This window comes from Nansenia antarctica (assembly GCF_963989245.1).
Source record: "Nansenia antarctica genome assembly, chromosome: 19".
NCBI lineage: Eukaryota > Metazoa > Chordata > Actinopteri > Argentiniformes > Microstomatidae > Nansenia > Nansenia antarctica.
The window spans coordinates 19,406,770-19,419,269 of record NC_137692.1 but is presented as its reverse complement, the minus strand read 5'-3'; the positions used below and the strand labels follow the sequence as shown (position 1 = coordinate 19,419,269).

The 12,500-nt window shown below is 48.9% G+C and overlaps 1 protein-coding gene across 1 annotated transcript in view; it reads right to left on the bottom strand.

Moving 5' to 3' along the window:
- LOC308173971 (zinc transporter 6-like) overlaps positions 1 to 12,500 on the bottom strand; it is a gene marked incomplete at its 3' end in the record, with an annotated part of 28,770 nt that overhangs the window by 6,946 nt on the left and 9,324 nt on the right. The window contains exon 5 of the mRNA XM_080549024.1: positions 1,406 to 1,454. Coding sequence (XP_080405150.1) covers positions 1,406 to 1,454 — 49 coding nt within the window. The remainder of the gene's footprint in view (positions 1 to 1,405; positions 1,455 to 12,500) is intronic.

Genomic DNA, 12,500 nt, shown 5'->3' with positions numbered 1-12,500 from the left:
TTCAAGCACCTTGTAGTGTGTGTGTGTGTGTGTGTGTGTGTGTTTGTGTGTTTGTAGGGCCAGAGGCGCCTGACCTGCTGTAAGAGCATCCTCCATCAGGTCGAACCCCAGGGCAAGGCACAATATGGTCCAGGTGAAGGGGTCATTAGGGGTCATTAAGGGTCATTGAGTTCATGGGAAAATGAGACCAAACACTTCTGTTTCCCAGACGACTTACAGTCATTTCCCAGAAGCTCAATCAATTATGTCCTGCTAAAAGGCCTAACATATTCCTGGATGTGAACTGGATACACCAGGGAGAATCCACTCTGGTCCCCAGGGCTCGCTGTCCTGCTGGTTAGCGCTGTTACCTTCCAATCAGTGACGAGTTTAGATCTGAGGAAGCAGGTGTGTTCAGTCCCTGAGTATGGAACCAACAGGGAAAAACTACAATAAGCAGGACAGGGGCCCACTAACTAAGCTACGGCTATATTATAATATAATATATATATGCTATATATAATATAATATATTTATGCTATATATAATATAATATATTTATGCTATATATAATATAATATATTTATGCTATATATATTAGCACTGTCAATCGATTGACATTTTTAATCAAGTTAATCACAATAATATTCTTGATTTACTATTTAATTACTCTTCTGCAATGAAAAGGAAGCTGTCGCAAAATAATTACAATCTTCGCCGTCACAATTACACAAAGCACGCAGCTTTCAAAGAGTCATACCCTGACCGGTCAGAGGGGCCGTCGCAGAGAAATTGCGAGCTTGAAAGCTGGATATGGACACGCCAGTGGAATTATTAACCGAACTTTAACTGAACAAGAGAGGGCGTTTAGTGCACAACCAGCGAAGCGAGGTTGCAGCTTTGTGAACGAAGTAGGTCTGACTCCTCCTGCATCGGGGTTGTGTAGGCTACTCCACAATAATAAGCTGACTGATGGATTTAGAACATCTTTAGAACCTGTGGGTCAAACACATGTATCGAGTGAGGTAGGCCAATTGTTTTTGCGGTTGCTTCAATATCGGAAGAAAGAAATGGCTAGATACTCCAAATACCGGAACGCATTTTGAGACCCCAAAAAATCATTCATATTCTGCAGGCCGGATGAGAAACTTTAGCGGGCCGGATGAGGCCCGCGGGCCGCGTATCGGTGATCCATACTCTCGGGAGAAGAACGTCGAAGGAGAACAATGATGCAACCCTTTACCCTTTAACCTCAGTGTGATTGAGACAGTCTGCTCTGACATTCCCTTTCACTGTGATACCGCGCCTGAGGGGTCCTCCTGGGGGGACGGACTGACCACTGCTGGTCTAGAGGAGGGGAGGGGCGGGGTTCGGCCAGGGGTGGTGGATCAATACAGCAGGATGAGTCACTGTAAAAGGATCTTACCTTCGACTCAGGTCTGCTACGTGCTCCTGGAGCCAACTGCTGCTGGCAGCTGTTCAGAAGAGAGGGAGAGGAAGGAGGGGGGGGGGGGGGGCAGAGGGCGGAGAGGGAAGGAGGAGGGGGAGAGAGATTGACAGAAAGAGGGAGAGAGAGAAAGCAGACAGGGTAAGAGTTACACTCGACACACAGTGTGAGAGCTGAACATCCTTCCAGCCCTCATTCCCGACCAGTCTGTTCCCATCTGCCCTCTGCTACCCTCCTGGCTCTCTGCTAGCCTCCTGGCTCAGGGCCGCCAGTGTTGCCGGGTAACTCGAGCTGCAGCGGCATTTGATCAGTCAGTGGACTGTGGCCTGGGCTGTCCACTCTACAGGATGGTTTACACACGCATCGCACGTGCCAAAGAAAATAGCTCCAAAGGTGCAAACTAGGTCTGTAATGAAGCAACTAGGGTCTGTTGTGGAACTTCGTAATAAAAAAAAAAAAAATTTAAAAAAAAAAATTCAAAGAGGCAAAAAATAAAATAATGGAATAATTATTTTGGTTTTTTTAAATTTGGAGCAAAAGCTCCGGATTGTGTTGGATGATATTCACTGGGAGAGTCTTAATGCGTCACAGGGCGCAGGGTAAAACCAACCATTCAGGAACACAAGAGCAATAGGTCGCGCTGGGGCTTACACTCCCATTTTCACTAATAGATTCTGATTCATGAAACACACACACACACACACTGGTGGATATACTAGTTTACAGTTTTGTCTAAGCAATCAGTACTACAGTCTGAAAATGTTCATGACATATTCACATGACACTGAGCTGTTCATCTCAGTCTCTCTCTCTCTCAGCAGACGGTGATGTATGATGTGTATGTATGATGATGTGCAGGGTCTTAAGGAGCTGAGACAGGATAGTGGTGGACACTGTACGCCTGGTAAAGCAGACGATATGCTAACGCTAGTCTAGGAAGGTCTGTTAACGCGGCTACTGCTACTAGGCTAACACCAGTATCCATTTCTCCGATTGGAGCACCTACTCGACCTCCAGATGTCCACGTTTAGTCCTAAAATGCCATTGAGTTCGCTCACCAACAGACAGAAGCAATCAGTCATCTATCAAGTTAACCTGCCATGTCCTGATTGCATTACTGCATAATGTAGTGGTAAGTCTTCTAAACATATGTTTTACCTTAACTTTATTTATCCAGGTCTCATTGAGACAAAAAGAAAAAACGAAAAGAGACCTGGTCCATGACAGCAGCAGTGGAGAACAATGTTTCAAAGTAATAAAAGACTCAATATCAATAATAACTTAACACTGATTTGATATACAATCACAATCACAACATATCTATACTCTAGATAGGAGCATCCTGGCTGACAGATACAGTCACAGTAACCATCAACGTAGACACCTGTCACAGTCACATAGCCTGCTGTCACAGTCACACAGGTAGCCTGCTGTCACAGTCACACAGGTAGCCTGCTGCCCTACCAAGACGCTGTGAGAGACAGACACGGTCACTGGACGAGGACTTCAGCTGGGACTGTTCTTAGTTAGGCGTTATGTAATCATAATAATAATTCATTGCTTTTCCGGGGCTCAAAGACAACTGACAATACGGGGAAAAACAGAAAACACAGAAACAACAAGCAACAGACAACATGAGCACATAGAACAAAGAGTTAAACGGTATGTAAACGGTATGTAAAACAGAGAACATACCGGTACATACATACACACCACCACACGACTTTATATTTTTAGGACGATGACAGATCTAGGACTGAGGCAGTGCATCAGTACAGTATGTACTGTTACAGACTCAAATTAAAAAGGATAAGATGAAGACCTGAGTTATGGGTCGAAGTGTTGTTTATTCAATAAAAGTACTTGGGAGCGTGAACTGCAGTGTGGAGTCCTTCTTTTCCCTTCACTGTTTCCATGAGTTGACATTTTAGCAGAGTGCCTTATTAATGATACGACTGTCTGGACGCCCGGGGCACGACTCTGTCTGGAACACTGTCTGAGTGTGTGTATGTGTGTGTGTGTGTGTGTGTGTCTGTGTGCGTGTATGTGTGCGTGCGTTTGTCTATGTGTCTGTGTGCGTGTATGTGTGCGTGCGTGTGTCTGTGTCTGTGTGTGTGCATGCGTGAGTCTGTGTGTGTGTGCGTGCATGCGTGCGAGTGCGCGCGTGTGTGTGCATGTGTGTGTTCTAGCCTAGTTCATGCATCCCTAGCAATGTGACGTTAAATGGTGTTAAGTGCGGTCCAATGATAGGACAGAATAGTGTGAGGAATACTCTCACTGAGGCCCACAGACACTGACCAGGTGCCCCCCCCCCCCCCCAACCCCCCGACCCCCCCAACCCCGTCTCACCTCACCTGCCCCCCCCAGAACACTGTGGACTAGGTGGAGCGGGTGAAGCCGAGGGGGACGTTGGGGAAGTTAGTGTATGTCTGGACAGAAGTTCACTGGGCATAGGTCACTTCAGGCTGAGAGCTTCCTCTAGTTCGCTTCGCTGTGTTACTATAGTAACCGTGCCAGTGAAGGGTATTTTTACACTTGGTCCCTCTCAGCCAATTTTGTGAACTCAAGAGCGGTTCGCCCCAAATGTTCATGCATTATGGGAAGGTTCCAAATGACCCCCTTTGAGGGACGTTACCCTTATGAAGACGTTCGTTACTGTGAAGTCAACGTGGACAGTGGTCGACTCGTTCATGTCCAGCCTTGCGCTATGTGCAATGAGTATGAATGTAAAAAAGTCAATATATTTGCATGAATATCAATATGATACATTGTAGTGACCGCTCGCTAGTGAGCAAAGTATTCCTAATTCACGGCGTTCCAGCCTTTCTTATATGTTGGTGTTGACTCAATCACCCAGGCTGCTTAGCGGCTGATATGACGGGATATAAGTGGGACAGAGTTGAATGAATGTTTGTTGTTGTCAGTACGCATGCAGAGAGTGAGAATAAAGCACATGATTGTTTTTCTACCGGCAAACCGACTACATCGTCCTGTTATTGCCGTCACTCCTACATTGGTGACCCTGAATTTCTCTCGAACGTTTTCGGAGATCATTGAACATGACAACAAACGCAGTTTCACTCAAGCTGCCCGAGTTTTGGGAACAAAACGCCATAGCATGGTTTGCACAAGCTGAAGCTCAATTCGCCCTCAGAGATGTTACCGTGGATAATACCAAATACTACTACGTGGTAGCAGCTCTTACCAATTCAACGGCAGCGAGAGTGGTGAGTCTTATTGAAAACCCACCGGCACAGCACAAATATGTTACCTTGAAGGCACACCTCATCGATACTTTTTGTCTGTCTGAATCTGAACGTGCACGCCAGCTCCTCTCTCTCCCTGGGCTCGGTGACACAAAACCCTCTGAACTGATGGACCACATGCTAGCTCTGCTGGGCGACCATCAGCCGTGTTTTCTTTTTAAAGAGCTTTTTTTGCAACAGTTGCCAGACCAGGTTCGTTTTTCTATGGCTAATTCAATCAAAACAGACTTTCGTCAGCTAGCCAAGGAAGCGGATATATTTTTCTCAGCTGGGAAGAGGTGTTTTACAGCCACCATGGATGAGTATGGGTTCCAACCACTGTCCATCTCCGCTACTGCTGTGGCCCGCCGGGTGAGGCCGGCGGGGTTGTGCTTTTACCATGCAAAATTCGGGAGCAAAGCTAAGAAGTGCCTACCACCATGCAACTTCAGTGTGTCGGGAAACGCACAGGCCGCCACTCATTAGCAGCTGTGGGTGCCGGCCATTCTGCAGGCTTGCTGTACGTCACTGACTCCCTCTCTGGCCGCCGGTTTCTATGTGACACGGGGGCCCAGGTGAGCGTGCTGCCTGTATCGGCAATAGACATTAAAACAGCGAAACGAGGGCCCTCCCTTGAGGCTGCCAATGGCAGTGCAATCGCTACCTTCGGCAGGCGCACTGTGGGTTTGTGTTTTGCTGACCAGCGTTTTACCTGGAGTTTTGTGTTGGCCAAAGTGTCTACTCCCCTCTTAGGCGCTGACTTTCTCTGCGCTAACAGCCTCCTGGTGGACGTGGGGAACCGCCGACTCGTCAATGCTGAGACGTTCGGCTCCTTGTCATGTGAGCGCAGTGACGCAGCCACAATGAAGCTGTCCAGTGCTGTCTCGCCGGCTGATGAGTTCTCCCCTCTTCTATTGGAGTTCTCAGACATCACAACACCTACCTTCTCGGCCGCTGCCACCAAACACGGCGTCATGCATTACATCTCCACGGAAGGCCCACCAGTGCATGCCAGGGCCCGTCGCCTCGACCCACACAAGCTCACCATCGCGAAAGAGGAGTTTGCAGCCATGGAGACACGGCATCATTCGCCGTTCTGACAGTCCCTGGGCCTCGCCTCTCCATCTCGTTCCCAAGTCCAACGGAGGCTGGCGTCCGTGCGGCGACTACCGGCGCCTAAATGATGTCACCACACCTGACCGTTACCCCGTTCCACACATTCAAGACTTTTCAGCCCATCTAGCGGGCGCGTCTATTTTTTCTAAAGTGGATTTGGTACGGGGATACCACCAGGTGCCAGTTAGCCCTCAGGACGTCCCTAAGACAGCGGTTATAACACCATTCGGACTGTTTGAGTTTTTGAGGATGCCGTTTGGCCTCAAGAATGCCGCCCAGACCTTTCAGAGATTGATGGACGCCATGCTGGGCAACCTGCCTTTTGTGTTTGTCTACCTAGACGATATCTTGATAGCCAGCACGTCCAAGGCAGAGCACCTATCCCACCTCCGTCTCCTCTTCAGTCGCCTCCGGGAACATGGATTAATCATCAACCCAGCAAAGTGCCAGTTTGGACTGCCTGCCATGGATTTCCTCGGCCACCACATCACTACTGCTGGGGCGGTCCCGCTGCCATCAAAGGTGGACGCTGTGCTGCAGCTCCCACGCCCTACCAGCATTAGAGCTTTACAGGAGTTCCTGGGGATGGTGAATTTCTACCATCGATTCATCCCTCAGGCTGCCCACCTAATGCGCCCCCTGCATGGGGCTCTCAAGGGCAAGACCCCTAAGCACATCATCGAATGGTCCGACGAAATGTCAAAGGCGTTCTCAGACACCAAGGAAGCCCTCGCGAGCGCGACCATGCTGACTCACCCCGTGCCTGAGGCTTCCGTGGCCTTGACAACTGATGCCTCAGATTATGCCGTCGGAGCCGTTTACGAACAGCTGGTCAAGGGGGTTTGGCAACCCCTGGCATTTTTCAGCCGACAACTCCGCTCCAGTGAGCAAAAATACAGCACCTTTGACCGAGAGCTCCTCGCCCTGTACTTGGCAGTCAGGCACTTCCGGTTCCTGCTGGAGGCTCGTCCATTCACGGTTTTTGTGGACCACAAACCGTTGATTTTTGCCATGGCTAAGGTGTCGGAGCCGTGGTCTGCCAGGCAGCAGCGTCATCTGGCTTATATCTCAGAGTTCACTACAGACATTCGGCATGTGGCGGGAAAGGACAACCCCGTAGCTGACTGCCTCTCTCGTGCCACTATCGGGGCTGTCCATCTCGGCATCGACTACGCCCGTATGGCTGCGGATCAGGCTTCGGACCCAGACATCCAGGAATACAGGACTAAAGTTTCTGGCCTCCAGTTGGCGGACATCCCCTTCAGCGACGACGGCACGACGCTGCTTTGTGACGTGTCCATGGAGCAGCCGCGCCCAGTGGTTCCACATGCTTGGAGACGGCAAGTTTTCGAGGCCATACATAGCCTCTCACACCCAGGCAGGAAACCTTCGCAGCGCCTGATTGCAGCGAAATTCGTCTGGCCCAGGATGAAGGTTGACATTGGTGGGTGGGTCAGGACCTGCGTGCCATGCCAACGGGCAAAGGTCCATCGTCATGTTAAGGCCCCGCTGGAGCGGTTCACGGTCCCTGAAAGACGCTTCGACCACGTCAACATTGATCTGGTGGGTCCCCTTCCCGCCTCCAGGGGATACACTCACCTTCTGACGATGGTAGACAGAACCACCCGTTGGCCAGAGGCCGTCCCACTGACGGAGACTACCACAGTTGAGGTGGCCCGCGCATTCATCGGCACCTGGGTCGCCCGGTTTGGGGTCCCCTCAGACCTGTCCTCTGATCGGGGGGCCCAGTTCACTTCTGGCTTATGGACTTCCATTACTCAGCAGCTGGGTGTCTCCCTCCACCGCACTACGGCTTATCACCCACAGGCCAATGGCCTGTGTGAACGTTTTCACCGGTCCATGAAGGCTGCTCTTAAAGCCGATCTCCGGGGCGGCGGCTGGGTCGACAGGCTTCCTTGGGTGATGCTGGGACTCCGTACTGCACCTAAAGAGGACCTTCTTTCATCCTCTGCTGAGCTGGTGTACGGCCAACCCCTCCGGGTTCCGGGGGATTTCCTCCCTTGTGCTACGGTCCCCTGGTCAGCACCAGAACAGCGAAGTGCTCTGCTGGACAAGGCCAAGTCGTTCCGGCCGATCCCTACCTCATGCCACGGCGTTCCTAAAGTACGTGTCCCGCCTGATCTGAAGGCATCGGGGTATGTCTTCATCCGCCAAGACGCCCATCGAGCCCCCCTGCAACCGCCCTATGATGGTCCCTACCGGGTCGTGGAGACAGGCGACAAATTCTTTATTATCGACATGGGGGGTAGTAAGGAACGCATCTCGGTGGATCGCCTTAAGCCAGCTCATCTGGACTTGGACCGTCCCGTCGAGGTGGCCCTCCCGCCCCGCCGCGGTCGCCCCCCTGTTAAAACAGCCCCGACCCTAGCTCCTGCAGACCCCCTGCCCTGCCTTCCGAGGCCGGCCAAACGTTCGCCTGTGTTTTTTCCCCTGCCTCGGTCTCCTGTGCCTGCTCAAGGGCGCCAGAGTCGCTTTGGGCGAGTTATCAGAGTCCCTGACCGTTTTTTGGGGCCGGTTCTTGTGAATTCTGGGGGGACGTGTGTAGTGACCGCTCGCTAGTGAGCAAAGTATTCCTAATTCACGGCGTTCCAGCCTTTCTTATATGTTGGTGTTGACTCAATCACCCAGGCTGCTTAGCGGCTGATATGACGGGATATAAGTGGGACAGAGTTGAATGAATGTTTGTTGTTGTCAGTACGCATGCAGAGAGTGAGAATAAAGCACATGATTGTTTTTCTACCGGCAAACCGACTACATCGTCCTGTTATTGCCGTCACTCCTACAACATACGGTAAAGATATATGTACTGTGTGATGCGTACAGGACAAGGGCGAATAAGATATGTGCAGTGTGCAATGTGTATAATATAATACATGAGGTCATATTTTTTTTAGATTGGTGGTTTAGATGGTATCCATTTCAAAGCGTTTCTCCAGTTTCATCCTTCGGCCAGCGGAGTGGCAGTTGCTAATTTCTCCGGTTTCTATTCGTACGCAACTACGCATGGGTCTCAGTGTGCGTAGAGGTGCGCACAGTTTCTCGGCAAGTACGTTTTTTTATAAATCCCCAAATTGCGGGAACATTTGCGTCCGCACGTTGCTGGGCTTACGCAAGCTTTATAATGACGCCCCTGGTTACGTGTCCACATACAGTGGGTTCGGAAAGTATTCAGACCCCCTTAAATGTTTCACTCTTTGTCATATTGCAGCCATTTGCTAAAATCAATTAATTTCATTTTTCTCGTCGTTCATGCACACACAGCCTTCTTAACCCTTCTGACAATATTGGGTGCTGTGTGTGCATGAACGAGGAAAGAAATGAAATTAATTGATTTTAGCAAATGGCTGCAATATGACAAAGGGTGAAAAGTTTAAGGGGGTCTGAATACTTTCCGAACCCACTGTAGTTGTTATATCAGTGCTGGCAAAGTACAATGTGGAAGGGAAATATCTCGGCCAGCGCAGTATGGTTCAGGTTGTCCCTGCAGTGTGTAAAGCACATTCCACCACCACATACAACACAGACACAATGTTCTCTGTCGACTAGGCTTTAACACAACTTTGAAACTAAGCCAATTAAAACTCAGAGAACCAACAGCAGTCCTGTATTCCAGACTGTGGCTTCCTGAGAGAGATCAGCACCAGTCTGTCTGTACTAGCCTTCATCCCTTGTTACTGATCACAATGGCGGAGGAGGAGGGGCAGGTACCCTGAAAACCAAAGGACGGGATTGGTGGAGAAAGGTCCCCCACTCCCCAGCATAGCCAATCAAAGCTCTCCCTCTGGTTCTGTGACAGATTTGATTGACAGGAGGTCAAAGTAAGTCACAAGATATACAGTAAGAAATCCAATGTTCCTGGTGCAGATTAAGACGTCGATCCTCCTAAGTCAGACTAATGTACAGTAGCTCTCCTTCTAGCTAAAGACTTTAATTACATGAGAGGAAAGCCATTTAGTCTTTCTAAGACACCATGGACGGAACGGTCCATCTGGACCAATTTAAAGATGGCAAACGGGAGCCGACACTGATAAGGCGAGGGCCGCTGAGGACGGGAAACAATTCGGTTGTTAAGTCTGACGTCAAACGTGACGTTTAGCAATTTCCGGGTCCAAACCAGAAATTCCCCGCACCAGAGTACCAGTGTACTACAGCGGTAGAATGACAGTTCAATCGTTTTTTAGACTCGGATCTATTCATACAACAAGGGACACAGCACTTTCCCGTTTTCCCCATATTGTCAGGGTCTTTGAGCCTCGGAAAAGCGCTATATAAATATAATGAATTATTATTATTACTGAGGCATTTCGAAGACAGCGCCTCAGCCAACTTTGGACCCGGAAACACGTCACGACTTAACAACCGAATTTCAACGTCCCAAAAACATTCAGTTTTGTGTGATAAACATTCCACTCAGAGGGCGGTGTGTGTGCACACAGTTCTACTGGAGTGGTGCTCTACAGGGATTCATCTTCTCTCTTCTGTATCGACACTCCCTTTAACTCCCTTCTGCCCCACCTCTCCTCTCTTTCGCTCTCCCTACCCTCCCTCCCTCATTTTTTTTTCTATTTCTTCAGAAGTCCATTGTACACCATATCTCTCCTCTTTCTCCCTGCTTCCTCCATCCATCTCTATTTACTCTCCTTTTAGCTCTCCTCTTTCTTTCTCCTTATCACCTCCTATCATATCTCTCTTCTCTACTACCTACCTTCTACCAACCCCCTCCCCCCCCAACCCCCCCCCCTCCCGCCATGTTTTTCTCCTCCTCCTTTCTTTTCCTGTTTACCCATCTCCTTTCTCCCTCCTCCCTCTCTTGTATCTCTCTGCCGAAAAACCCACTCAGTAAAACGGTTCTATTTTAGGGTTAGAGAGCGCTTGGTAATGACTTGCCTAGAGGCTGTGTACTGGGTGTACAATGAAGAGTCTCATTTGATTAAACACAGTCTGAGATTTACGGAGTTAATAAATCTGGGCTCTGGCTTGGCCCGGAGAGTCTAGAACTGTGTCAACAAGGTTTTACAAACAAACACAAGCACGGAACAGTGACAGCATGACTGCTTTGTGCTGGAGGCAGGGAGATATCCACCTGCTGGACACTCAGGGTATGGCAGCCCACAGTAGAGACAGCCGGAAGAGATATTAAACTATTCTTAAGGGGGCCACATTTTTAAAAATGTTTTTTGCACAGGGGCCAGACATTTTCCACATATATACAGTTATTGTGAATAATAATCACATACATGTAAAACAATGCACAAACACCACTATATTTGTATACAGTGATGGACAAAAATATTGGCATATAAATATTGGCATTGTGCACTTCTGTCAGATAATGCACCACTTCTCCCAGACAATTGTTTGCAATTACAAATTCTTTCGTATTCACATGTTTATTTCTTTTGTTTGCATAGAAACAACACAAAAAAACACACAAAAAAACAACAAATTTGATATCATTCCACATAGAACTCTCAACTTATTTGGTAGCACACCCTTTGGAGAAAAAAACTGAAATCCTGTAATCATGAATGAGTTTCTTACACCTCTCTACTGACATTCTGAAGCACCATTGACATGCACAGCCCACAGACTGAAGCTCCTGCCTATGAGAGTTAAAACATTTCACTTTGAAGACTGGCTTTCGCTCAATGCTGATTGGCTGTAAACTGCTACCTTGGTGATATTGAGTATTTGACAGTACTCAATGGGTGGGACAACAGAGGGGAAAAACCCTTCTTCTATTGGAGGAAAATAAACGTGGGCTCATTTTGAACCAAATCGGCAGTCTAAAATCATTCATAAAATTCTCCGGGCCCACATGTTGAATAAGCCTGACATGTTGAATAAGCCTGACATACGGTATAGGGACTCACGCCGGAAGCTTTTAACGCATACAACCTCCCCTACCCCTACCCATCTCCCCTAACCCTGCCACCCCCCCTCCCCCCCTGACATGCATACAGCCTCCCCTACCCCTAACCATCTCCCCTGTCCCTACCCCCCCCCCCCCCCTCCCCCCCCTCCCCGTTCGCTAACTCTGTGTTCCATGTGCCCATGTTATCTGTTGCTTGTTGTTTCTGTGTTTTCCGTTTCTCCCATATTGTCAGCGTCTTTGAGCCTCGGAAAAGCGCTATATACATTTAATGAATTATTATTATTATTATTATTAAATCCTGGACATCTCAGGCCACACTTATGAAGGTCTTTGAGAAGGGGCTAAAGCAGCCTGTTCGGCAGCAGGTGCAGGGTTCTGGAGACCCTCTGCAGTTTGCTTCTAGAGCAGGCAGAGGTGTGGAGGACGCCACCCTGACGCTGCTGACCTGCCTGTATCTGTATCGTCACCTTGAGACCCCCCTGGCTCAGCTCACACTTCTGTTCATTGATTTCTCTTCTGCTTCTAACCCCCATGCAGACACATTTGCGTGTAGAGAAACTCCTCTATGATTTGGATCTTGATATGAATAGAACTGGATGAATTTTTTGCCTTTCTGACAGACAGTTGTGTGAGAGTTAATGGTGTACTCTCATACAAGCTCCACTCATCCACTGGTTCACCCCAACCCCACTCTCTCTCTCCCCTTCTTTATATTCGTTATACAGACAGCTGTCAGAGCCAGTTTGAGAATTCGGTTGTTAAGTCGTGACGTGTTTCCGGGTCCAAAGTTGGCTGAGGCGCTGTCTTCGAAATGCCT